We start from the raw sequence: 24,807 nt of genomic DNA on the forward strand, positions 1-24,807 counted from the left end.
CTTCTAGTCTCATGTTCTCAGATGAGCATCTCCCTACATCTTCTGTTTCTAGAATCTACGAAGAGGCCTTTTTTAAAAAAATCAGTTTCACCTGTGACTGTTCCCCAAGTTCTTAGGGGTGCTCTGAGGTAGGTGGAGTCTGTCGCCCTCGCTCCACATATGGCCCCTTCATATTAGGCATTTCTGAGACAAGTAACATCTGCCCAGCACTTTCCCTCCATGTGGCAGGTCAGCCTGGCCAGTGTTGATTAAGTACTGGGAGCTCATGGGAAAGTAAGTATGTGGCAAACACTGGCATTTGGTCTCAGAAGGTGGTCCAGTCTGAAACCAAGAATCTGCTTATAACTCAAGCAAAGGACAGTCAGAGCTCAGCCAGGCCAGGGTCAGGAAGTGGCAGAAGAGGGCAGAGGAGGCTTAGAAGGAAACAGGCACACTGGGTAAGGAGGGGACTCGGGTAGCTTTGTTGTTCATTGCCTTCCATTGTGGGCCTAGGTCTGGGCAGAAGTTTCAAAGAACTCACACTCTTGAGGGCATAGTAGACAAGGACACTTGTAACAGTTGCAGGCTTTGTGTAGGCCAGGAGTGGGCAGCTGCCCTTACACCTGTGCTACATAAATGCACACTCCACACCTCCATGTGTACACACAAAGAAAACATAGATCCTGACACCAGGAACACTAGCCCTTCAGATTCCTAAGAGTGTTCTTGAGACAACATGCTGTCTATTACACAACATGCCAGTCAAAGGAAACGTCTGTCTCAGCCTCCAAAGCCCTTCTGACTTGCTTTCTACGCTGAGCAGTCTTTGGGAACTGGCACATGTGCTGTCAAGAATCTTGTCCAAAAAGGATAATGAGGCTTATATGGGTGAGGGGTCATTTAACACATTTAATTTACCATCTAAAGTGACTTTGTAAATACATTTTAAATTAATCTTCCATAAATACTGTTATAGAAGTTGTCTAAGTTGGAAATGTGTTCATACATACTGACACACTTTGTTTGAGACAATCTCATATAGCCCAGACTAGCTTTGAACTCACCAAGTAGTTGAAAATGACCTTAAACTTGAGAGTAAAGTGGTTACTCCTTCAAGAAAGGCTATTGTATTCATTTCTCTGAAATGCCTTATGTTCACACGTGCTCACGTTTGGTCCTGTCAGTGAAGATCCATAAACCTGTAAAGAAAAAGGCATGTTGCAGCAGAAAACTTTGAGGCCATAGGAGGGTGTCAGGGGCTAAAATGGCAGAAGCTAGTTCATTTACCATTCAGAGTGGAGCTGCCTTTATGGAGCAGGGGCTTAAGAACAGCAGTCATCAGTGTGGACATTCAGGTGTTAAGAAAAAGGAAGGTGTGGCCTGAGGGGACTGAGCAGAAATAGAGAACTAGCTGGTTTCTAGCTTGAGGCTAGAAACCTAGCAGCAGTGGTCCAGGGAGGGGAGAGGTGCTCTGGAAAGGAAAGATACCTGTGGACTATTGGGAGCAGGCTGGCATGATGATCTCCTGTGTGGCATTAGATGTATTTGGGAAAATATATGCTGTAAATTTACTTAAATCTCCACATGTGTTTGAGAAGTTTTCAGACTTACTGTAGATTGGAGAATGTTAAAGGTATGAGGAAAGAGGCTCACCTGGGAGGCAAGAGGGTTCCGTTCCCGTCTGTCTCAATATATTCCTGAGCTGAACAGTTTTGCCTGCTGGACTTTTATCTGTCTATGGTGGGCAGATATCTCTAGAACCTTCTGACTCAGAGCAGTGGTTCATTGCTTGCTGATAGAGGAGCATCTTGTAAAAAAAAAAAAAAATAACTCGGACCCCTGTACTAAGAGTCTGGTGTGAGCCGGGCAGTGGTGGTACACGCCTTTAATCCTAGCACTTGGGAGGCAGAGGCAGGCGGATCACTATAAATTCCAGGCCAGTCTGAAGAGAAACCCTGACTCAAAAAGCTAAAAACAAACCAACAACAACAAAAGTTTGGCATGACTACTTCTCTCCTGCCTGTGACTCAGGGATGCCATCCTGGCAGCTTAGCAGCCATTTTCCACATCCATAAAACTTGAGCCTCTTACCAGTTCTACCCTGTCTTTCAGATCACCGAAGTGGCCTTGGAGTACAATAACTGTCATGGGGACCAGGTAGTGGAGCGCCTCCTTCAACATCTGCGGCGAACACAGGAGGCACCTGTGTTCCAGTCCCTGGCGCCAGAGCTGCCAGCCCCACTGCCTGATGCTCAGCTGATGGCAGCGTCCCCCTGCTGTAACACAGTGGTGCTGCCACAGGGGCCAGCCCTCTCCAGGACCCACAATGTCTGTGAGCTGTGTGTCAACCAGACAGTGGGTGGTACCAGACCTAGCTCAGTGAGTGTGCCACAGTGCAACTTCTTCGAGATGGCAGCCGCTCTGGATTCTTTCTACCTCAAGGAGCAGACTTTTTATCATATGGTGTCGGGCAGCATAGAATGCAGCAATTTTTTAACCTCCTATAGCCCTTTCAGCTACTATACTGCATGTTGCAGGACCATATCCCGGGGCATGGCAAGCTTCACTGGCTCTGAACAGGATGTCTTTACAGCCCCAGCCCTCGAGTTCTCTTCCTTAGAGAAGAGCTGTGAGGCTACTGCCCCGAGCCCCATTCCTCACATTGAGGAGGACAGGTACCGCTTTCCTGAAGTGGGCCTCACTAGCACAGCCTTCACAGGCCTGAGCTGCAGAACCAACAAGACCCTGAACATCTACCTTTTGGATTCCAATTTATTTTGGTTATATGCAGAGAGACTGGGTGCCCCAAGCTCTGCTCCCGTGAAGGAGTTTGCCACAATCGTTGATGTGAAAGAAGAATCTCACTATATCCTGGATCCCAAACAAGCCCTCATGAAGTTCACTCTAGGTACTGTAGGTGGTTTGCCTCCCTCAGCATATTAGCTTTACTTAGCTTAAGAGCTGTAATCTGCATTGATGGTCTCATTATTCCTGATCATGGAGGTGACACCAGCTTCATAGTTCAATTTTAAGTCTTCAGACAACTGATCAAAAATTGTCTTTATCTGTTAGCTGGTCAGTTTGAAAAGAAGCTAGTTTGTTCAGGAAATAGAGCAGAAGCTTCCATCTGTCAAATTTTGGTCCAGTTTGTCAGCTAACCTGTAGGGGCTGAGTCTAAGATGGGCAACTTCCGTCACCTTTCTAAAGCTGAGCAAATGTTAATCACAAGGAACCTGGCTCCCATGCCAGACAATGTCATGAGAGCCTTTCTAGTGGGGCATGCAGGGGATGATGAACATGGCAGGATAGCAGCACAGTTGAAAGGAGCTGAAGCAGAGAGAAGTGTACTTAGATTGTCCTGCTCACTCTTGTGTTCCATGTGTGAGTCTCCGGACCACCTCGCCCCATTTGTTGTGCTGAACTTCCATAGCATGTTGAAGAAGCCTGCCTTAACCCCCAGTGCTTACACTGCAACGTACAAGTGTTGAGGCCAGGTTGCAGTAAAAACCACGTGAGGTGACCTAAGCCTTTTTACTGTGGGAAAGCAGCCCAGAGTTGACTCCCAGGGCTTGGCAGCAGCAGTAGCAAATGGACTCATGCTGTCCTTTTCCTGGACTTTGCCGAAGTTCCTGACAGGCAACACAAGAAACTAAGAATTCAAAAGCCTCGTTAGTTCAGCATCACTGGAGGTGCAGGGAGAGCCAGTGCTTGCCAAGTGGAGGAAGGAGTTGTGTGAGAGTGAGAGGAACTTGATTTCTCAGTTTAGAGACTGTGAAGGCAGGGCGAGCACAGCCTTAACTCCTAGTCCTTTGTCTGTCCAGGTGGAGCATTCACACACATTAGCTATCTTCATGAAAGGACCCAGAAATGTTGGTTATTCTGTGTCAAATTATATATTCTAATCACAAGAGCTCTTTAATGCTCAAAACAAACTTGTGGTCATTCACTTTATGGAGTTCAGTTACTCCCAGTTTATGATATGTTGGTATATTCGGCTTTCTTAAAATGAAACAAATAGGTATTTTATTTTGATGTTTATTTTTATTTTATGTGCATGAGTGTTTTGCTCCATGTATGTCTGTATACCACATGTGTGTGGTACCTGCAGAAACCATAAGAGGATGTCAGGTCCCCTGAATCTGATGCTACAGGCGGTTCTGAGCCACTGTGTGGTGCTCAGAACCTGGGTCCTCTGGAAAAACAGTCAGTGCCCTTAAGCCATTTCTCCGAGTCCCCAAGCATGTGGTTAAAGTTTTTATTTTTATTATTATTTTTTATGTATATGGTATTTTACCTGCATGTATGTGTGGTACCCAGAGAGGCCAGAAGAAGCATTGAATCTCCCGAAACAGGCAAATTGTGAGCTACCATGTAGATGCTGAAAACTGAACCCAGGTCCTCTGATCTCTCCACAGCCCCCAGCTAAGTTTTTTGTTATTTTTATTTGGATTTTTTTTCCTCCTTTGAAACAGGGTCTGTCTATGTAGCTTTGGTTTTCCTACAACTCACTGTATAGACTAGGCTGGCCTCAGACTCAGAGATCTACCTGCCTCTGCCTCCCAAACACTAGAATTAAAGATGTGTACCACCACACCCAAATGAACGTGCAAGTTTTAAAGCAAGTGGTGAATGGGTTCTCTGGGTTCCGTGAGTAATACTCAGCTCAGAGAAGCTCATAACACATCACTTTGAATTTACAAGTGTTCTGAAAGAAGCCCTCTTGAGGTTTCATTTCATCTTTTGTATCAACTCTGGCCCAGCAATTTTCTCTCTTCTATACTTTGTAGCAGATTTGGGAGTGGCTTCAGAATTTAGGCTTCATTGAGATTGAGAAGTCATGATTTCACAGTCCAAAACTAGAATCAACTAAGTTTTGCTGAGCTATGATAAAGACATGTCTTTAGTGTTGACAACACTCTTCGTACCTTCTGCTTCTACAGAGTGAGTCACTGTCTGTTAAGACCTCCATTGGAGGAGTTGGAAGAGAGGGAAGTTTATAGACTAGCGATGCTTTGCTGAGGCAGAGGGTTCTGAGATGTGGCATTGGTGGCAAGGGTGAGATTTTTGGCGTAAGTTAAGACTTTCATTACTTAGAGATTTCTTTATATATTTTCCACCATGTATAATTAATTGTTTATTTTTGTTAGCTTTTTAAAAAAGGAAACATGAACTTTAATAAAGGAAACAAAAAGCTTCTTGGTCTCAGATTAACGAGCATTAAACACCTTCACATTGCACTGGCACTGCATTTGTAGCGATGCTTAAAGGGTTCAAGGCTGCACTTGCAGAGGGTTTTATGTGTATGTTCTCATGGTGTGTGTGTCTGTGGCAGTCCCTGTGGAACAGAGCAGGATGGAATCTCCACAATGCATTGAGCACCCCACTCACACACTATTTAATTAGTCAAGGACTGTCCTTTGAGTTACTAATGCCAAAGTCAAGTCTGATGGTACCCTGGGCCTTTGTGTTAGGGTCTGCTTAAAACAAAAAACAACCACAACAAAAACCTATAAATATGGAGACACAGGCCTTTGCTCCTCTTACTTAAGAGTCAGGTAGATCTCTGAGTTCAAGACCAGCCTAGTCTACATAGCAAGTTCCAAATCAGCCAGAACTATAAAGTAAGACCCTGTCTTAAAACAAAACCAAAAGTAAAATAAAACAATAAAAATATAGACATGGGAAATCATTTCAATTTTGAAGTGTTTGAATTTAAAGTAGGCAATCTATTTCACTTGTACCTAGACCAAAGCTGATCTATTTTCTCGTTCCTTTCAGAGTCTTTTATCCAAAACTTCAGTGTTCTCTACAGCCCTCTGAAAAGGCATCTCACTGGAAGTGATTCTGCTCAGTTTCCGACCCAGCATTTAATCACTGAAGTGACAACTGATACCTTCTGGGAAGTAACTCTTCGGAAACAGGTATAGGATGCGAGCTAGGGCTCCATGGAGAGCACCTGAGCACCAAGAGGCCCTACATTCGGTCCTAGTCACTACAGGAACAGGTTTAGGGGTGCCAGAGAGGGACAAGTCAAGCCCTCTGTCCCTCTTAATTCCTTGACAAGCAGTCAAGTTGACTCAATGCCTTTGGGATTCCCAGCACAGCAGGAAGCCAGGGCCAAGAGCAAGCGTGAGTAACTACTATCTCCCCTTCCCACAGGACGTCCTGCTGCTCTACTATACACAGTGGTGTGGCTTTTGCCCATCTCTCAATCACATCTTCATTCAGCTAGCTCGGCTCCTGCCAGAAGACACATTTACTGTGGCCAGGTAAGGACACCAGTCTTTAGCACCACGAGCTGTGCTGCTCTTAATCCTCTCTGACAACCAGCCCATGCTGGGTGGGCTGGAAGTTATTGATCATAAAAATGCTTATTGCTGACTGGAATACATGGAAAAACAGGTCCAGGTCTGGCTGCTTAGATGTGTCTTGAGAAGGGGGTTCCCAGAGTTGCAACCAGCCCTGGGTCTCGGGGCCTTTACCCTTGTTTTCCTCTTCATTGATGAAATCAAGAGGAAGACTTCGTTGATAGCCATTTGTCTAGTTAAGACTGTGGTTGCTTTATATGGGCTTTTGTATAAACACATTTTAAGTCCTTTGTTTTGAGACAGATTCAATCTAGTTCAGGTTGGCTTGAGCTTACTATGTAGCCCAGGCTGGCCTTTAATTCCTGGCAGTCCTTTGGCCTCAGTCTACCAAGTGCTAGGGTTACAGGTGTAAGCTACCATGCCTGCCTTCAAACACCAGTTTAATTACATATATTCTTTGACAGTTGGGTAGGTGGGAAATGTTTGCTTTGTTTTATTTTGTTTTGAGACAGGGTCTACTATGTAGCCCTGACTGGCCTGGAACTCACTATGTAAAATCACACTGACCTTTGAACTCAGATCCACCCACTTCTGCCTCTTGTGTGCTAAGAATGAAGGTGTGCACCATCATACCCAGCTCCCTGACAGTTTTATATGTGCGGATATGGTGCATCCTAAGTACACTCAATGCACACCTTTTTTTCCACCCTCGTGCTCATTTAACTGTCTTACTTTCCTCCCTGTAAGTCACTTCCTGATTTCATGTCATACTGTTTTTGTTTTGTAACCTAGTTTAACCAGAGTCACCCACATGCTTATGGGTCTGGAGCTATACCCTAGAACATAGAGGATATACCAGTGGCCCCACTATTGAAGATGAGTACTTCCCCTCCCTTGGCATCCATCACTAGCTAATGAATCCCCAGGAGGGTTAGGCCATGAGCCCTTCCCCTGTCCCTAAGTAAATGTTGTGAGTTCATGAATGCAATGGCTGTGTCATGCTCAGAATAGAGCTTTTCAAGTCCCTCCCCCAATCATCAGTTCTTAAACTTTTTTTATCTCCCTGAGTTCCTTCATCTACCACTGTTGGCCGCAGACAGAAGCTTCTCTGATAAAAGCTGAGAGCATTTGCCTGTGGGTATAAGCATAAATATTACAGGGTATTTGTACATTTAGTAAAACAACACTAGTACGTTCGCCCACTAGGGCCTGTGACCTCCACGGCCATGTTCTTTTGATTAGTTTTGATGGTCTTTTTGAGTTATGGAGCAGGCCTCAAATCCAGTCAGAAAATAGTCATGCCACTGATGTGCCTGTGGGCCACATCTTATCTAGAGGTCAGCATTGTGCATACAGGCTCTGCCACTGGGTGAGATCATCGATGCCTTTTCCTTCCTAGCTGCCTGATAGCTAGCATCTTACGGTCCTGTGACCTTCCACTTCCTTTCCAGCCTAATTTCTGTGTCCTGCAGCTGAAGTGTGTTGTGGTTACAGTAGGCTCTAGTCTGGTCAGCAGCCAAGAGCAATAGCAATAGCTTATATAGAAGCACTTTACCAAGCCCTCAAATCCAGATCATTAAGTGAGCAGTTTAGACCAAATCATGGGAAAAAAAAAACAAAAAATAGAGATAAAATCTTTCCAATGAAAAGATAATGAAAGATAATTCATATCCACTAGAAATATTTGCAGTGAAAACAACACACTTCATGTGAATGGTTTTCTTTCTTTCTTTTTTTTTTTCTTTGTTAGTAGCAGGATTAAACCTAGGACCTCATGCATACAAAGCAAATGTTCTACCACTTAGCTATATCCCTAGCCATAATAGAATAAAAAAACATGCTTTAAAGGATAGTCCTAAGCACGTGTATTTATATTTTACTTGCTACCTGCTGTTTGTTCTTAGTAATAACTAGAGGCACTTTTGAGAGGTGACTGTGCTGAGACTGTTATATACATATATACTTAAACCTCAGAACACCAGGCAAGTGAAACTCCTGAATCCATTACTTTCTTTTGATTTAAGGCACAGAAATATTAGGCACCTTGTCCAGAATTGTGCAACATGTAAATCAGGGGCCAGTATTCAGACTCAAGAGTTGATAACTGTAGACCTACCACATTCCAAGTGGGCTGGAGCTAGAATGTGGGGATAGAGTGCTGTCTGGCATACACAATACCCTGCCTTAATCCTAAACTCTGCATACATTGGGTGGTGACACACGCCTTTAATCCTGCCACTGCACCGAGGAGGCAGAGGCAGGCGGATCTCTGAATACAATGCTAACCTGGTCTACAAAGCTAGTTCCAGGACAGCCAGGGCTACACAGAGAAACTCTGTCTCAAAAAAAACAAGCAAACTAACAAAAACAGGTAAAATCCAATGTGAACGAATAAGCAAACAACAGGGAAACTATCACCTAAGAAATGTAAATAAAGTGTCATTTACACTTTTTAAATTAATAAATGCTTTCAAGTGACAGATCTAGTATTGATAAAATAAAGTTAGCATAGTCAGACAACATTTACATTGACAACATTTGCAAGAAGTCACAAAAAAGTTGTACATTCCTGATTCAGTTAATTTCACTTCGGGGACTTAGGAAAATCCTTACAGCAACAGGAAAGTGACGCTTTATCAGTGACGCTGGCATAGTGGACATTTCTGTCCATCCTTAAATTAATGGAGAAGGGGAGGGGAGGAGCTGTATGCCTGCTGCTGTCTCAGCTCATAAGCCATACTGGAACTAGAGGATCCCAAAAAGGAGCCTTGGTGGCTTAGTGCAGTCCCTGTGGGTTTTAAAGGATCTCACTCCACAGTGGACTCTTCATTGAAGTACACACTTGGAGGGAAATGCATTCAACTATGGAGGATGGTGGCCAACATCACTTGGCTTTCACAAGCAGAGGCAGACATGCCATTTTGTTAAAAGATGTGGGAGAAACATTTGCATTTGGCTGTGCCAGTTTTACAGTTTTCTGTGTGTATCCGGATATGAAAGTATCCCAGATCCCAGGCTGGCCTCCAAGTAACTATGTAGCCAAAGGTGGCCTCGAACTTGTAATCCTCTTGGTTTTGTCTCCTGAGTGTTGAAATTATAGGTGTGTGCCACCATGTCTGCTATAAATTTTGCTAAGCAAGCACTCTATCACCTTGTCTTTGCTATGGTTTTACTGCTGGGAACAGACACCAAACCAAGGCAACTCCTATAAGGACAACATTTAATTGGGGCTGGCTTACAGGTTCAGAGGGTCAGTCAGTCCATTATCATCAAGACAGGAACATGGCAGCATCCAGGCAGGCATGCTGCAGGAGGAGCTGAGAGTTCTACATTTTCATCTGGAGGCTGCTTGGAGAAGACTAGCTTCCAGGCAGCTTGGAGCGGGGAGGAGGTCTTAAAGCCCACACCCACCATGCCACACCTCCTAATAGTGCCATACCCTAGGCCAAGCATATACAAACCATCACACACCTCATCTACATTCCTTGGCCATATGGCAGTTTGGGCAAATGCATAACACTGATTTAAACTGCCTGATCATCCCATACCACTTATACCTTTTGAAAAAGCCACCAAATTAATAGGTCCAGGCATCTTCATTATCACTGTGCACTGATCATAAATATCCCTTCTTAAAGGACACCATCAGCCCGCTGATGGGTCAGCACACGTGATCCTCATCACCTGCCCAGCCCAGTGCCTGCTGCTGGAGGGAGTTCATTCACCAGAGCAGTTATAGTTTGTTCTACAGTGATTATTCACAGGGTGGGTGATTTAGTAGACACTATTTTTTATATACATAAATTAATCTACTGTCCTTGGTGGCACATGCCAGTAACCCTAGGGATCCTAGCAGCAAAATGGTTGCTGAGTGGTTGACACCATCCTGAACTAAACTAGCTGAACTAGACCAGCTGCAGCAGCAAGGCCCATGGTGGGGAGAAGAGGAGGAGTGGAGAGGAGAACTGGCACCTTGTTAAGGCAGTCCATTGATCTTGGCCTTCATCTAGATTTATCAACTATAAAGTATAATCTTCAAAGAGACCTGCTATGTGTGCTGTGCTCAGTAGCTTTCCTTTTCTAGAACTAATGGACAAATTAAAATACTCGCCAGATCCTGATGAGTAAATGAAGTACTCTTTCCCTGAGGCAACTTGGGAGATTTATGCTTAGTTTCAGGTCCTTCTATTACTCAGGGCACACAGTGGCATGTTCGTAGAGTGTGTGTGTCCCTGGCTTATACCTGTAGTAAGGGGGTTGGTCTAGTCTGAGCCACAGAAACACTCCAAGTTCTTGAGGTTTGGGGCTTGTTTAGCCAATCACTTCTTACCAGTTGTTTTCCCTTTGCCTCTGTCAGGATCGATGTGTCTCAAAATGATCTTCCTTGGGAATTCATGGTTGACCGTCTTCCTACTGTTTTGTTTTTTCCCTGCAATAGGTAAGGCTGGATTTTTTTTTCAATATTGTATAGGTAGGATTCTCTTGTTAAGGAATGAAGATGATATGAGCTTCCATTGTAAATCATTCATTATATTCTAAACTATAGTTAAGATACTGCCATTAGCGATACAGAGTAGAAGAGCTTTGGTGTTGGAATGTGATGTATTATGATGTTTATTATTTGTTTTTGTTTTTTGAGACAGGTCCTCACTATGTAGCTGTGGCTGTTCTAGAACTCATTATATAGACCAGGCTAGCCTTCCTTCCCCTCAAGCTACCAAGCACATCCCTGGCAGCTAGATAGCCTGTGTGAACCTATAAAGATGCTACAGTTGACAGAAAAACGCTCACGTTTGTGTGGGATGAATCCCACTGTTACCCACGAGTCTCTCTCGCTCAAGGGCACTGACAGTTCCCTACCCACTGCTCCAGTCATGGAGAGCCCTCTCTGCATGTGTACAGTCTGCTCTGAAGTTGTGCGTCACCCAGCTGTGCTGAAAGCTCCAGCAGGCAGGCATGGGACATTAGCAAGGAAGGTTGGGCTTGATTATAAGTGTAGGCCCAAACATATCCACAAAGAAGGAAATGAACTCTACTCTAAAGCCAAACAAGCTGGATGCTGGCTCCCATGTCACTCACACACAGCTTCCCTTTGGGTACAGAACAGATCCACATGGGCACCGTTCACACTTCTGTGGGCATGTGGGAAATGCAGGGTCCTTTCAGGAGGCCTGGCCCTTGGCACTTATAAGCCACTGCAGCACTGCTCTGCCTACTGGCCTCTGCCAGAGGGCTTCCTTTGCTTTGTCGAATCATTCATTGTCTTTGTTTTTGCCCTTTATCTCAGAGAACGTGTGCTACAATATTTCCTGTGGTAGGTGGCAGGGGCTTGTCAGATCACACACTATAAACAGTGTGACTCCACTGTTGGCTCTGCCACAATGAACTCTCTTCTTTCCACGACATGTTTAAACTGCCATATAATCAAGAAATCATGGGACACTAACACCAGCAATTCCATCTGTGTGTGACACAGCTGGGCATGTAGTATAATGATACTAAAGTTACAGCACATGATAAGACACCTACAGGGCAGGTGACCACGGGAAGGAACATCCATGGCCAGCATCCCATTTCTGGTGCTGCCTTGTATAGTAAAAGACCGAGTGCAGGCCAGGTGACAAAAACCTTTAATTCCAGCTTGGGGGGCAGACGCAGGTGGAGCTCTTTTGAGTTGAAAGCTAGCAAGAATTATAAAGTGAGACCCTGGGTCAAAAAAACAAACAAACAAACCAGTCAAAAAGTGAAACCACAGGTCCCTATAACCCCTCCTTTGTCCCTTGATACTGAAGAGAAGACTGTCCACATCTGTTAAAATGGAGAGTTTAAATCAGAGTCTGTTGCTTTAGAATGAGATTTTTCTCATTTCCTAAAAATGAACACAAGTTATTAGCTGGTCCAGAGAGCACTACCAGAAGCTTACCCAGAAGGTAGAAGAGACAAGCATAATGTGACTATTTATTTATTGCCTGTATAAAAATAAATAAAAGGGGGCAGAAGGTGGTAAGAGATCAGCCGTGGCCCGGCAGGGAGAAGTCATTTGAGTGAGGCAGCCTCTAAGACGGAAAGTGGTTCATGACTATCAGCTATCAAGTCCAAAGGCTCACAGAAGAGGAAATGAAACCACTGTAGGATCACATGTAACAAGACTGTTTTCATGTTCACCTGCTCCTGCTATTTTTAGTGAAAGTTTGTGCGTGCACTGTGGAAAATGCAAATTCTGTGCACAAAGTAGAGCTGTGCAGAGGAAGAAGGTGTCGACATGGCTGCTTCTGAGGTGTGAGGGCTGTGAGCATTGGAAGATGCTGCCTGTATGCTCTCTACACTCCTGCTGTCTACACTGACTGTGCCTCACTGCAGTCATAGATGACAAGAGTCTTGCAAAGAGTCCTGCCTTCTGCCCACAATACAGCCTGTCTATGCCTAGCCTCTTTCTGCTCTGGTATTACCTCTCTTCATGACAAGTGGGAGGAGGGAAGGCTGGAATGCAGACCATCACCTTCTTTCATAGGGATCTCTTAGAGCCAGTCTAGACCCTACTCTGGAGGACACTGTAAACTACAGACACCTTGGCCTAACTCTGGGCTAGGGGATGTTGGTATATGCTCCACAAGGACACCCTAGTGTTAGCCCCAGAAGAATTTAACTGCTTCTGGGGAGCTCTAACCAGCACCATGCTTTGAGGACAATGACCTGTTTGGAGGATGGGGAGGGAGCTATTTTTTGAGACAAGAATCTTACATTGTATCTTAAGCTGGTATAGAACTCACTATGTAACCCAGGATAGCCTTAGCCTTCTGGGTGCTGAGATTAATGATGGGAGTTACCATTCCCAGACTAAAAGAACTTCTTTTTGGAAGCAGTTTATAGATATTCTGTGTCCTAAACATGGAAAACAACAACAAAACAAAAAACAAAAAACCCTGTCCTTTCCCAGGACTTAGGAGGTACAGGCAGGTGGATCCCTGAGTTTGAGGACAGCCTGATCTACAGACCTAGTTCCAGGGTAGCCAAGGCTACACAGAGAAACCCTGTCTACAAACAGACAAACAAACAAATTCAACATTTTGAGCTTAAAAAAAAAGAAAGTAGGGTGGTGGTGGCACACCTCTTTAATCCCGGTACTTACTTGAGAAGCAGAGGCAGACGGATCTCTTGAGGTTTTGGCCAACCTGGTCCACACAGGACAGCCAGGGCTATACAGAGAAACCTTAACTTGAAAAAACAACTAAAATTTTCTTTTAATAAAGGCGTGGGCTGGGTGTGGAGGTGCATTTAATCTGAATGAATACTCAAGGTGTAGGGACATTTGGATCTCTGTTTGAGGCCAGCCTGGTCTACATAGTATGTTCCAGGCTAGCCAGAGCTATAGATTGTGACTCTGTCTCCAAAACCAAAGCATAACAAAAAGTAAATAGAAGGCATGAGAGCATTGTAGGGAACTGCAGCATTGCCACAAACGTGAGAGGGTTCTGTTGACCGTCTCACTCTGAAACACCTCCAGGACATGCTGAGCTGTTGCAGTTGCCATGGAATGCTGCACCACCACTTGGCCCTTCGCTGCTCGATAGGGCTCATTCCGAGTGCCTTTCTTCTAATGTAGAAAGCACTTACCAGATTAGTAATAGATACGGCTGACATGTTAACTTTGAAGTTCTTTCTGTTTTCACATGAAAGTTTAAAAAGTTGTAAAAAGCTACTTAGAGCCCCCCACCCCTAATAAACATTATATAAAAGGGTCTATAACTTGGTTTCTTTTTTGTTGTGAGATAGGATCTCACAGTATAGTCCAGGCTAGCTTCAAACTTGTGGTTTTCCTCTTGCCTCTTAAGTGCTGAGGTTACCAGTGTGGGTCACCACGTGCAGTCTGGCATATCTAATTTAAGTCTCTAGTGATTTTTGATAGGAAGAGATGAGACACCCGTGAGATGCGTTGAACATGTCAGTGTTCAACACTCAGTTGACTCATTTAACCCTTCCAGTGGCCCTGTGAGACACGTGACACTCCCATCCCATTCTACAGAGCTCTAGTCATTTGTCTGAGAATATATGGCACAGAGCAGGGCAGCATGGATGATGCCTTTGGGGTCCTTACTCTCAGAGTGCTGGTCCCTGTCTATTGACTAGCTCAGGGAGAACTGTAGAAAGACATGTTTCAGTTACGGTGGCTAGGTTGCCTGTGCACAGTACCTGTGAGAGAGACTTAGGAGGCTGAGCAGTTAGATGACCAGTTCTGAATTAGAGCGTGGATGGTGTAGGGACCCCTTACTATCACATCGTCAACTCTGTGCTATCAGGGTTGAGTAGCCATAACTCATCTTAGTCCTTTGGTTGGTACACTGGTCAGTAGCATCTGTCCAGGTTTGAGCCCAGTGTCCCGTCTGGAGTACAGTCCCCCTCATTTAAGAACATTTTGTGCTGTAGATACTGCACATTGTTTTGTTTGTATTTTCAGTTTTACTGAGCACCGTTAGTAGCCATGGTAACCAAGGACAGCCCTGTCCCAGGACTGTGTCACCAGCTCATGTAGCTCATACGGAGAGACAGCGTTCTTCCCCATCCCTGATGCATTGGCGTGGGGCTTAGGCCTAAGCACGCGTTACCTCTCTGAGATTGAGTACAGACACAGCTCTGTCCTTAGGAACAGATAAACACTTTATTCAAATTGTCTTAATAACTACAGTGCAAATCTGTGGGGCTCCTCAACTCCACAAAGAACCACTTGCCTGGGCAGTACTGCCCTCCTTTTAGCAAGAAACCAGCATCTTTTCTTGGTCAGAATGGCCAGTCTGACATCCAGTCCCATTTGTTTCTGCATTGTGCCTATTGAGAACTTCACTTTTGACTTTCCCTTCCTCTCCAGAAAGGACCTAAGTGTGAAATACCCTGGAGACCTCCCTATCACCCTCCCGAATCTGCTGCGGTTCATTCTGCATCACTCAGACCCTGCCTCTGCTCCCCAGGACCTTGGCATCAGCCCTCCTACCCAAGAATGTGTCCAGAGCGAGGCAGTCCTGCAGCATGAACACATCTCTCACATGGAGAACACGATGCAGAAGCTGAGATCTGAGATGAGCAGCCTGCGTCGTACACAGGAGCAGGTGGAGGGCCGGCTCTTTAGTGCCCGCAGGGATGGACACCGCCTGCTGCGCCGGGAGCGGACCCTGGAGAAACAGCACAGGCTACTCCAGCGCCACAGCCAGAAACTGCAGGCTCTGTATTTGAAGAAAGCTCGAGAGCTCCAAAAGCTGGCCCGTGCCTCAGATACCCCCCTCCCCGAGCACACATGGCTCAAGATCCTGGTGGCCACTATGGAGAGGGAGCTAGAGGGCCAAGGTGAGGCTAAGGAACCAGCCACTCTGGGAAAGTCTCGCCCCAACCACTCCAAGTCCATGGGTGCCACCCAGTTACCTGGTGACACTCCACCGCCCTCCACCACCAGCTCCACTCTGGCTTCAGAGAGGAAGCAGGAGAACAGGACAGACTAACTTTTGAATGAGATGAAGGAACTAGAGGTGAAGACTGTACATTGGGAATATAGTTATGCAAATTTTATTGAAATTTATTGTAAATAAAGATTTTCTCAGTGGTCTACAAAATGAACTTGAATGTCATTCAGCAATTATTGATCAGGAGTGGCATCCCTTCCACTTATTGCACAAACTGGTAGCTTTGAGACACAACAGTAGCAGTCCATTTGAATGTAGATCTAGGAAAGTCAGTCCTTGCTTCTGCTTAGCCTTGGAATTCCTGCATGCTCCCCAGGATGAAGGCTAGCTTCTTATCATCAGAAGACCTGACCACAATAAGTACACTATTGGGTAAGAATCTGAAGAGAAGTCATAACTTATTAACCACTGGAGTGGATGGCTCTGGTGCACACTTAAAAAGGTAGCCAGTGATACCAAGGACAGGGAAGACTTGCATGGTTGTTCACTAGTTCTATAGGTGTTCATTCTCCTCCCTGTGGCCCCACCAGTGCTCCACAGTACCTGAACTTACTCATCCCCCTCTGAATGGACTGACTCAAACTTAAAAGATACCCCCTGGCAACAGGGGGTGATGGGAAGCTCCCCTAAAGTGTAACTGATAAGAATGTGATGATGTCTGTTTGAAAAACAAACGTCATCGGCATAGTACAAGCTGCAGCCTGCATCTAACAGTACAGCGATGAACAGGCTCACACTTCGGTATAGATCCGAGCTGGCCTTGGATCCGTGGATGGTGGAGAAAAGGATCAGCAGTGTTTAGGCTGCTGGCTGCAAGCAGTAGAGGTAGAAAGGTAGATGTGGGGTGGGAATGGGTCAGACCCCTCCGCCTCAGACAACTCCAGGCAGATCCTTTGATATTTCTGTTCCCCTCCTATACCTACAGAGTGAGTCACTGCTCCCAGGTCTAACACACATCCAGGCCAGCCTTAGCAGCCTCTGCCTATGGCCAGTCCATCCTTGACTACCTTCCTGTGTAACCTCAGACTGTTTCTTAACATCTGCTTCCCCCGACCCCATATTGGTATAAACTGCTTATAAGTGTTCCCTACAGCTCCTCCCTTGGGTTCTAGAAAATGGATTAGTTCCACATGCTTTTTAAAGCTGTCTCCAGACTAACCTGAAGCTCTCTGCTGCCAGGGCTAGCTGGCCACCTATTCATCACCAAGGGTGCCAGCAGTCAGGTTTAATCATAATGGTTTAGAATGCTTATTATGGTGGTGGGACTAACATCTGAGCAAGCTTATAGACATAAGAAATAACCTGGAGACATGCTGCTGGCTCCCTTACCTGTGAGAACCAGGCCCTCAACTTGAACTCCTGGTGACTGCTGTAAATGCTATGTGCATACTAGAAATTACCTTCTATGGCACATAGTGTCTTGGGAGCTGGGTCAGGGAGCTCTGTCTACAAAGCCCTAAGGATCAAAGTGAAACCCAATACCCACTGGAGAAGAAAGGAAGCTCACTTGTGAAAAGGTGAGGGAGAAAGCCACCCCTATCCCCAACCCCCATTCCAGTGCAGAAAATATTAAATACAAAAACAAAACCTCGCCTTCTGGGTTTCAGACTTCAAGTAGCCACCACAGGCTCTGGTGTTTCCAGAGGACCAGAGCAGTTTCTGCAAAGCCTGTGCTGAAGGGGAGTATTGGGCATGCTCAAAACCAAAGGGCAAGAGACTGCTCTGCTAAGCTGCCTGGCAACCCTCGGGACTCAAGAGGTCTCGTCCTTCACAGGCTTCCAAGCAAGTGCAACAGCTTCCTTGCAGTAGCTCTGCCGTCTACACAGTTATTTAACAAAGCTGAAGCTAAAGAAGGGGAGGGGTGTGGTTTTCTCCATTACTAAGCAAGTTGAAATTACCCCAGCATCCCAGCTTCTTAACCTTTCACCTCCTTTCCGTACGCATAGCTAAGACCTCAGTGCACCCTGCCGAGGGCACCTGGGGCAAGACCAGTCGAAGACCCTCCATGGTCATACCTCAGTGCACATGAGTAGAATCATTATCATGCCAGTCCATCTGGTATTTTTAAAAATCGGCAAAAAGGCTTAAGCATGTGCTTCTGGGCCTATTTACAGTTCACAGGTTGGTTAGTTCACGCATTACAGTAGTAGCTCCATCAAAAACAGGCTCAGCTAAAACATTCAAGTAACGAAAGCGCTAAGGGGCCATGAGCCCCAGCAAGGTCAGGCCTGCCCACTGCCTGCAATGGACAGTCCACCAGGAGGCTGAGGGGGAAGGCCAGAAGAGCTGGGACCTGGAGTCAGTGCATGCGATGACAAAGCCTGAGGCGACCATGCCAGCAAGTGTCAACCCCTCTCACATAGCAACATGTCTGCTTCTGCCCTCTCTGTGCTTCTGGGACGGCTGCAAACAGAACCATGGCCTTCGCAGCCCAGCTCAGCCATGCACTTCTGGGCTGTTGGCGGTCATCAACTTGGCCTTTCTTTCCACACATGGCCCCTTGGCAGAGTACTGCACCAGTAGAAAGGGCTCCTTTGTCTCGCCATCACCCACGATGCTCTCCTCATCCTCTGACTGGCTGATGCGCTGCAGCCGCAGGTAGCACCAGCAGCCCAGGATTAAGGCTCCCAGGGCAGCTATGGCGATGAGGATGACAATGACCGTGACCACCCCGGTCGTGGGGCTGTGGTCCATAATAGACATGGTCAGTGCTTGGAGGGGCTTCTTTGGTGGAAAGCTCTTGGTGTGCCTGGCTCAACGAGGCTGGAATTCGGGCTGCACAGGATAGTCCTGAAAGACAAAGCCAGGAGAGACTATACAAGGGGCTCTGTAGGGGACTCAGCTGCCCAGTTGGCCCTTGCTGGGGTCTATTTTTAAGTTCTTAAGTTCAACCAGTCCTGCCCTCAACCCAGTAACAACCATGGGATAGGCTTTCCACTGTGTCTGCCCAGATGCTCACCCAGCCTACAACCCCAGCTACTTCTGACACTCAGGTGCTTCCACTGTCAGTAAGCCCCTCCAATGAAAAGGGAAACGGGCACCATGGCAGTTGAGGCAGACGCTGCAAGAGGCCTGGCCACTAATCTGGTTCTGTTGAAGGTAAACATTGTTTTTTTTGTTTGTTTGTCTTTGAGACAGAGACTCACTCTGTATCCTAGACTATCTCAAACTCATGATTCTCTAGCCTTAGCCTTCTGAGCCTTAGGATCAGGCATGAGCCACCAGTATGTATCCAGAACTGGTCCAGGAGTCTAGAGAGGAAGGATCCAGAAGCAAACAGCATCAGCTCCTGTGGGAGGATCAGGTAACACAGAGCATCTCAACCTCCAAGCTCCAGGGTCTGAGCTTCTAGAACCCAGGGGTAAGTCACAACAGCAGACAGCTTTGCCCCATGTAGCCACAGCTGGTCTGTGGAGACCCAAGTTTTTAAGACGCTTATGGATGTAGGGCAGACAAACAGGTCCTGGAAGACACAGGTACTGGGAAAGCTTCAGGGAAGGCAGGAGGGGTAAGGGTGCTCGCTCCTTCTATATATAGCATACCGTCTAGTACAGAAGCCAAATTACCAAGAGGTCAACACTCGCAAATGTCAGTTCAGGTATGATCACATCTGGAGCACAAGGGACCAGTTGCTGTGATGCTAACTGGGAGAGCAGGTGAACTGCAAGGAGGCCTCACTGGCAGGGAAGAGCATTCACCATACAGGGACAGCATTACTAGGCCTCTGAAGGTAGGAGGGAGAGCCTGGTACATCACCCTGTTAGAGTGGCAACAGGGCATGAGTGCCAGCTGGGCTCGGGCATGCTAAGGGAGAGCTGAGCTGTTCCCAGCTCATCAATCTCAGACAACTCCAGGTCACCACCCCAGTCCTCATCCGTAGCCAAGGTTGTGAGTGGTAAAGGAGAGGGAGCCTGTGGGATACACAGAAGGCCCAGAGAACCTGAACTCCAGCCTTCCTCACAAACAGTACCCCAGAGCCCAGCCAGCCATAGCCCCAAGGAGTCAGTCAAGGCTTTGCTACTGTGGCCTCCCAGGTGCTGAAGCAAGCAGCAGGATGCTCCAGTCTCTTACAGCCACCCACTTTCTTACTAGTGCCTTTCTGTCAGGAGTCCATCCAGAGTAGTGAGAGGGATGAAGACCCCATAGGCATGTCCTGCACAGGCCAGGCACAACCTACACAGAGGAAACCGTAAATGTCCAAAGTCTTGCCATCCACATCATCCAGGTAGATGCCACTGTAAGATTCACTCTCCAAACGTGATGGGACCTGCCACATCCTTGAGTAATAATCCCCTTAATTAGAAATGACTCTCACTCAATCATGGAGGCGACCAGGGGTCAGGTCTACCTAAAGGTCACAGGCAGCCAATCAATGCCCCAGTGTCCAGGAACCAGGCCCTATGACCAAGAAATGCCATTCTCATCACCTGTGCCAGTCTGCAGGGAAGCTCTAGGCAGGGAGGGGGAGCATCCTCTGATTCTCAACCTTCACAGTCTCTAGGGTCCCTCTCACCTGGCTCCCCATCCACTCTTGCAATCAGAGCACATGGAATGTGCCCAAGTGCTTCCCCATTCCCGCTCACTGCTCTCCAGCCATGTGCCTTCCACTATCCTCCTGGGCCCAGACCTTTGACCCCCACAGTTCCTTCTGCCCAGGGTGCTCCATTCTCTGACCTTTGACCACAAGGTCTCAAGTGCGTGTAACAGAGCACCTGGCCACACTTGGTAGGCAGAGTCCAGAGATTCTGCTCTGTACCCTTCAAGGTATAGGACCGTTCCCAAAACCTTAATGCAGAATAGCCTGGCCCCAAATGGCACCCCCATGGAGGTGAAGGAAGAAACTCTGACCTAGTTTACAACAGCTCCAGGAAGGAAGCCTCTCCCAGCCAGAAGGCCAGGGAAGCTTCCTCCCCTGGCTTGGCTGCCTGGCCCCTGGCTTTCCCCCATTCCCAGAGTTGTGTGTCCCAAGAGAGCTCTGCTAGCTCCATCAGTTCCCACAAGCCCACACAGCCAGACCACACAGGACACTCACTCTGCCTCCACTTACACATCCTCCTCTGGTCTGGACCAGAAGGCAAAGCAGTAGCAATTCAGAACGGGAAGTTTGTGTTTGGAGTTTGAGGTGGTTCCAGGATAAGAAGTGCAAAAGCAAACAATGGCACCATGATCTGAGGGAAACAGCTGTCCTGTGACTAATGAAGAAACTGAGGTACAGGCAGCTCAAGTCCAGATGGACCCCAGGAGAGGAGGGATGCCCTCAAACTCCTGCCCACTATGCCCACCCCAGGCCTGGAGGTGGACAGAGCCAGGTATATGCCTCTCACCTCTAAGCACAATCAATGACCTGTGACCCAGTCATGCCCGCCCTGTGGCCTCCACGTATCCCTAATGGACTTCTTGTTTCTTTTCTCGTTTAGCAAGCGTTTCCTGAGAAGTAATCTAGAAAAAGCTGACTCCTGGCCAGACGTGGTGGCCTCAGAAGGGAGGGCTCCTGAGGTAGCCTCAGTATCCCCTACAAGCCTGGCTACTGCCCATCCCTCATGAACTGCCCTGTGGTTGCCTCCATCCGTAGTACTGCACTGGGCACTTTCTCAGGAGTGACTCTTGGAGCTGCTTCCAGGACTCCGGATGCTGCCTCTTCCCATACTAGCCGGCACCTACATGCACCCATCTTTCCTAAGGCCCTCAGCTCTCTGCAGTTCTGGTTTAGAATGTTTCCCTGGCTGTCATCTCCTGACCTGTGCCCTCCAGAGAGTCTAAGAAAAGGTCACTGTCCCTCAAGTTCACAGCTACTCTATTGTACATATGTACTCAATAAGACTGAATGTTCCAAGCCCAGGAATGTGGTGACGAGTTAAAAGACAGCTGGCTCTCATGGGGTCAATCAGAGGACTATCCCTGAGCCAGTTCCCTAAGTCCAGACTTCTCCCAGATGCCTAAGCACAGGTCTCTATGCCTTGGGGAAATGAGGACCTCACTCAAGTTCAGGGCAGGGGCAAGGCATGGCAGTAAGCATGGCAGGCCTGCACCCTAGCAGAACAGCTAATTCAGTGCTTCTCAACCTTCCTAACGCTGTGACTCTTTAATACAGTTCCTCATGTTGTGCTCACCCCCAACCATAACATTATTTTCCTTGCTACTTTGTAACTATAATTTTGCAACTGTTATGAATCACAATTATCTGTGTTCCCAAAGGTCTTAAGTGACCCCATATGAAAGTGTTCCACTCCCAAAGGGGTTGTAACCCAAGGTTGAAAACCAAGGTAACTCTTCATGCTTGGGGCAAGGAAGGTGGCAACAGAGAAGGAGAACCCAGAGGATACTGGGATGCCCTGCATCCATCTGGCTTATACAACCCTCAACATACCACTGACCGCTCCATTTCATCCACCAAAGGCCCATGGTGGAAGCTGAGGGAAGTTCCAGGATCACCTCAGAGCAACGCCATCACATCAACCTTATCTCCTCTCTGCTTGCCTTGATGATCCCATTCTGCAGATGAGGAAACTGAGGCAAAGGGTCAGCTAGAGCACAGGCCATACCATGTTCCTTGTTTGGAAGGAGCTGCAGTGACAAGTTCCAAGTGAGTACTGGTCATCATGGGTCTGGCCACTCCATAGCCGCTTCTGTCTGCTATGGCCGAGAATCCTTGGGCCTGGGTTTTTCATGGCCCAGAGCAATGGGTAACTGGCCCTAGAACACACTGGTCTCAAAATGACACACAGTGTGACCTCTGGGTAGAGGTCTCCTAAAATTCACAATCTCCTTTAGGTCCTCCTTGGAAAAGTGTCTGTTACCCCTACCTCTTCATGGATCCCAAAACAAATCCTTCACCCCACCCAGAAGGCAACAAGGCAGGCCGAGCCCCTCTCTTAACCCATAGCACGCTGCTCTTAATGTCCTCCCTTTTTCTCTGTAACCTCTGTACCTCAAGGCACAGAGCCTGGCCTGGACCAATGTCACAAACAGCCTCTTCTCTGCCTGCTCCTCACTCAACTGGGCACATCACCAGGCTATTGTACTCAGTTGGGCACCACTCTGCCACCCCACCCGAAGCCTCTACCTCCCGGGGCCTCCAAGGCAGTCAGAAATACTGCCTTGCTCTCGGGGCCAGCTAACACCCAGGGGCTCCTGCACTGCTTCATCAGCCAGCAAAGCCACTGTCCAAGTATCCTCTTCAGGGAAGCCCAGGCCAGAAGTATTTCCTGCTGCGGGTTCCGCTCTGACAAACCCCAAAGGTAACATCACCGAGGGCTTCTGCCATCCAAGAGCTTAGATGGAGGACCAACAGCAACAGAGAAGGAAAGGGGACATCTACTGTGGCTGTGCCCATTGCTCCTCCCCACCTCTTCCCCCTCTCGAAGAGAAATCTCCTCCAGATGCCACCCTGCTCCCAGTTCTTATGCCAGGAGAGGAAACTAAGACTGAGAAGTTTGGGGACTGCCGGAGGTGAGCGGCAATCTCATAGCGCAAGCCTGAGTCCTGCCCATACTCGGCAGGGTCCCGTCTGGCCATACAACTCCGGTAGTGATATAATAGTAGATGCTGAAAAAGTTCCTTGGTGCCACACTTTTGAGTTCGATATCTCATGTGGATCTCTCCAAAATACTAGAGCGAAGTGACCAATCTTCCAACTTGACAAATAATCTGTAGCTTAGAGAAGTTAAGTCAACTGCCCAAGGTCACACAGTTTAAAAGTGGAGGTGCAGATATCCAGGCAGCCCCGATCCTATATAACCGATTTCAAACCCGATTCTAAAACGTCATATACCTGTCCTGTCTCCTCTCTCCTGGAAGCTGAGCGCAGTGAGTCGGTGTTTGACCCCTCCTTAGGGGCTAGTCTAGGTGACCTGGGCCGAGAGGACTAGATACTAATGACAAGCGCCCCAGCAGCTCCCGCCCCAGCAGCTCCCGCGTGCAGAGCGCGGGCGGCGTGCAGGCGCGGTGCCAGGCGACGCCGCGTCTCTCCCACTCTACCGAAGAAGCAAGGCGAGGGAAGCAGGGGCCTGTTCAGGGGGCGACAGCTGCGGAGGAAACGACAGCTGAAAAGACAAATCAAGTCTGCCTGACCCCGGTTGGGATTTTTTTTTTTTTTTTTTTTTTTTTTTTTTGGTGGTGGTGGTGGTGGTGGTGGTGTGTCCCAGAGACCCAGTCAAGCCCACGCCGCGCCATCACTGCCGACCCGACCTGGGACCAAACGCTGCGGCTCAGCTTCAGTCTCCCCACCGCTGAAACGAGCGCCAGATTTTCCCTGGCCCCCCCCCCCCCCCCCCCGTTCCCCTCGATCCCATCTTGACCACGCTGGGGCGCTGCCAGGAACCCCGTCAATGCGGAGTGAGTGTTCCGGGCAGCCTGAAGGATCCGCGCAGGACGTAGAACCGTGGGTCACGGAGAAGGGTAGATGCCCAGCCAAGCAGCCTCCGCCCCCGGCCACCTCCTTTGTCCCAATCGCGCGGCGGAGGACAAAGAGCCCCCGCCCGCGCGCGGCATCCGCCGCGTCGACCCGCCAGCGCCGCACCCCGATCCATCCGGTGCGTCCCTTCCCCCTACCTGCCTGCTCTGCCCACCCCTGCTCACCATGTCGAGGCCCGCAGTCCGGTGCAATCAGCCAGCAGCAGCCCCGCCGCCCGGGCTCCGCCCGCGCGCCAGCCGGGTCGGGCGGCCGAGCCCTCGCCAGACGCCAGAGCCCGATCAGCAGGGGGCGAGGCGCTTAGGCTCCGCCCCAGCTGGGGGCGGGGCTCTCTGGTGCGGCCAACTGGAGATCGCGCTGGGACGGCGGGGCGGGGCGGGGCGGGGCGGGGCGGGGTGGGTGGTATCACGTGCGCTCAGGGCCGGGAGGCACACACTGGGTAGAGGGGGTGTAAGCAAGGGGGTGGGTAGTGTTGCGCGGCTGGCGGCTCCCGGAGCTAGGGCAGGGAGGGCGGGCGGCCACACTTCCTTGAGCGCTTATTGGGTGCCGGCAGTACTGGGGGCCTGTGCCTGGTATCCTCTTTCTTTGAGGGTTGTCCCGGCCCAACGACAGAGGGGAAACTGAGGCGCACAGCAGGTTAAGTGTGTGGTACACCTCCCGG

At 48.2% G+C, this 24,807-nt stretch overlaps 2 protein-coding genes across 11 annotated transcripts in view; one reads left to right on the forward strand and one right to left on the reverse strand.

The window, feature by feature from the left end:
* The window catches only part of Txndc11 (thioredoxin domain containing 11), a 56,985-nt gene extending 41,095 nt beyond the window's left edge, over nucleotides 1-15,890 (forward strand). For all 4 annotated transcript variants that reach the window (XM_028778341.1, XM_028778343.1, XM_028778342.1 and 1 more), the window contains 5 exons: nucleotides 2,092-2,887; nucleotides 5,758-5,900; nucleotides 6,139-6,248; nucleotides 10,645-10,725; nucleotides 15,151-15,890. In XM_028778341.1, coding sequence (XP_028634174.1) covers nucleotides 2,092-2,887; nucleotides 5,758-5,900; nucleotides 6,139-6,248; nucleotides 10,645-10,725; nucleotides 15,151-15,775 — 1,755 coding nt within the window. In that variant the 3' untranslated portion in view covers nucleotides 15,776-15,890. The remainder of the gene's footprint in view (nucleotides 1-2,091; nucleotides 2,888-5,757; nucleotides 5,901-6,138; nucleotides 6,249-10,644; nucleotides 10,726-15,150) is intronic.
* Snn (stannin) lies at nucleotides 15,817-24,404 on the reverse strand. Of its 7 annotated transcripts, XM_028778348.1 has the most exons (3): nucleotides 22,104-22,272; nucleotides 20,784-20,904; nucleotides 15,817-18,526 (listed from the first exon to the last, which is right to left on the reverse strand). In XM_028778348.1, exon 3 carries the CDS (start codon nucleotides 18,437-18,439, stop codon nucleotides 18,173-18,175), a length of 267 nt encoding a protein of 88 aa, XP_028634181.1. In that variant the 5' UTR covers nucleotides 18,440-18,526; nucleotides 20,784-20,904; nucleotides 22,104-22,272; the 3' UTR covers nucleotides 15,817-18,172. The 7 variants fall into 7 exon arrangements, with proteins under 7 accessions (XP_028634181.1, XP_028634178.1, XP_028634182.1 ...); XM_028778345.1 differs by lacking the exons at nucleotides 20,784-20,904; nucleotides 22,104-22,272 and adding an exon at nucleotides 24,314-24,404; XM_028778349.1 differs by lacking the exons at nucleotides 20,784-20,904; nucleotides 22,104-22,272 and adding an exon at nucleotides 23,508-23,664.
* Between the last annotated feature and the right edge of the window lie 403 nt (nucleotides 24,405-24,807).

The sequence above is a fragment of the Grammomys surdaster genome, unplaced genomic scaffold, assembly GCF_004785775.1.
Source record: "Grammomys surdaster isolate TR1022 unplaced genomic scaffold, NIH_TR_1.0 334, whole genome shotgun sequence".
NCBI lineage: Eukaryota > Metazoa > Chordata > Mammalia > Rodentia > Muridae > Grammomys > Grammomys surdaster.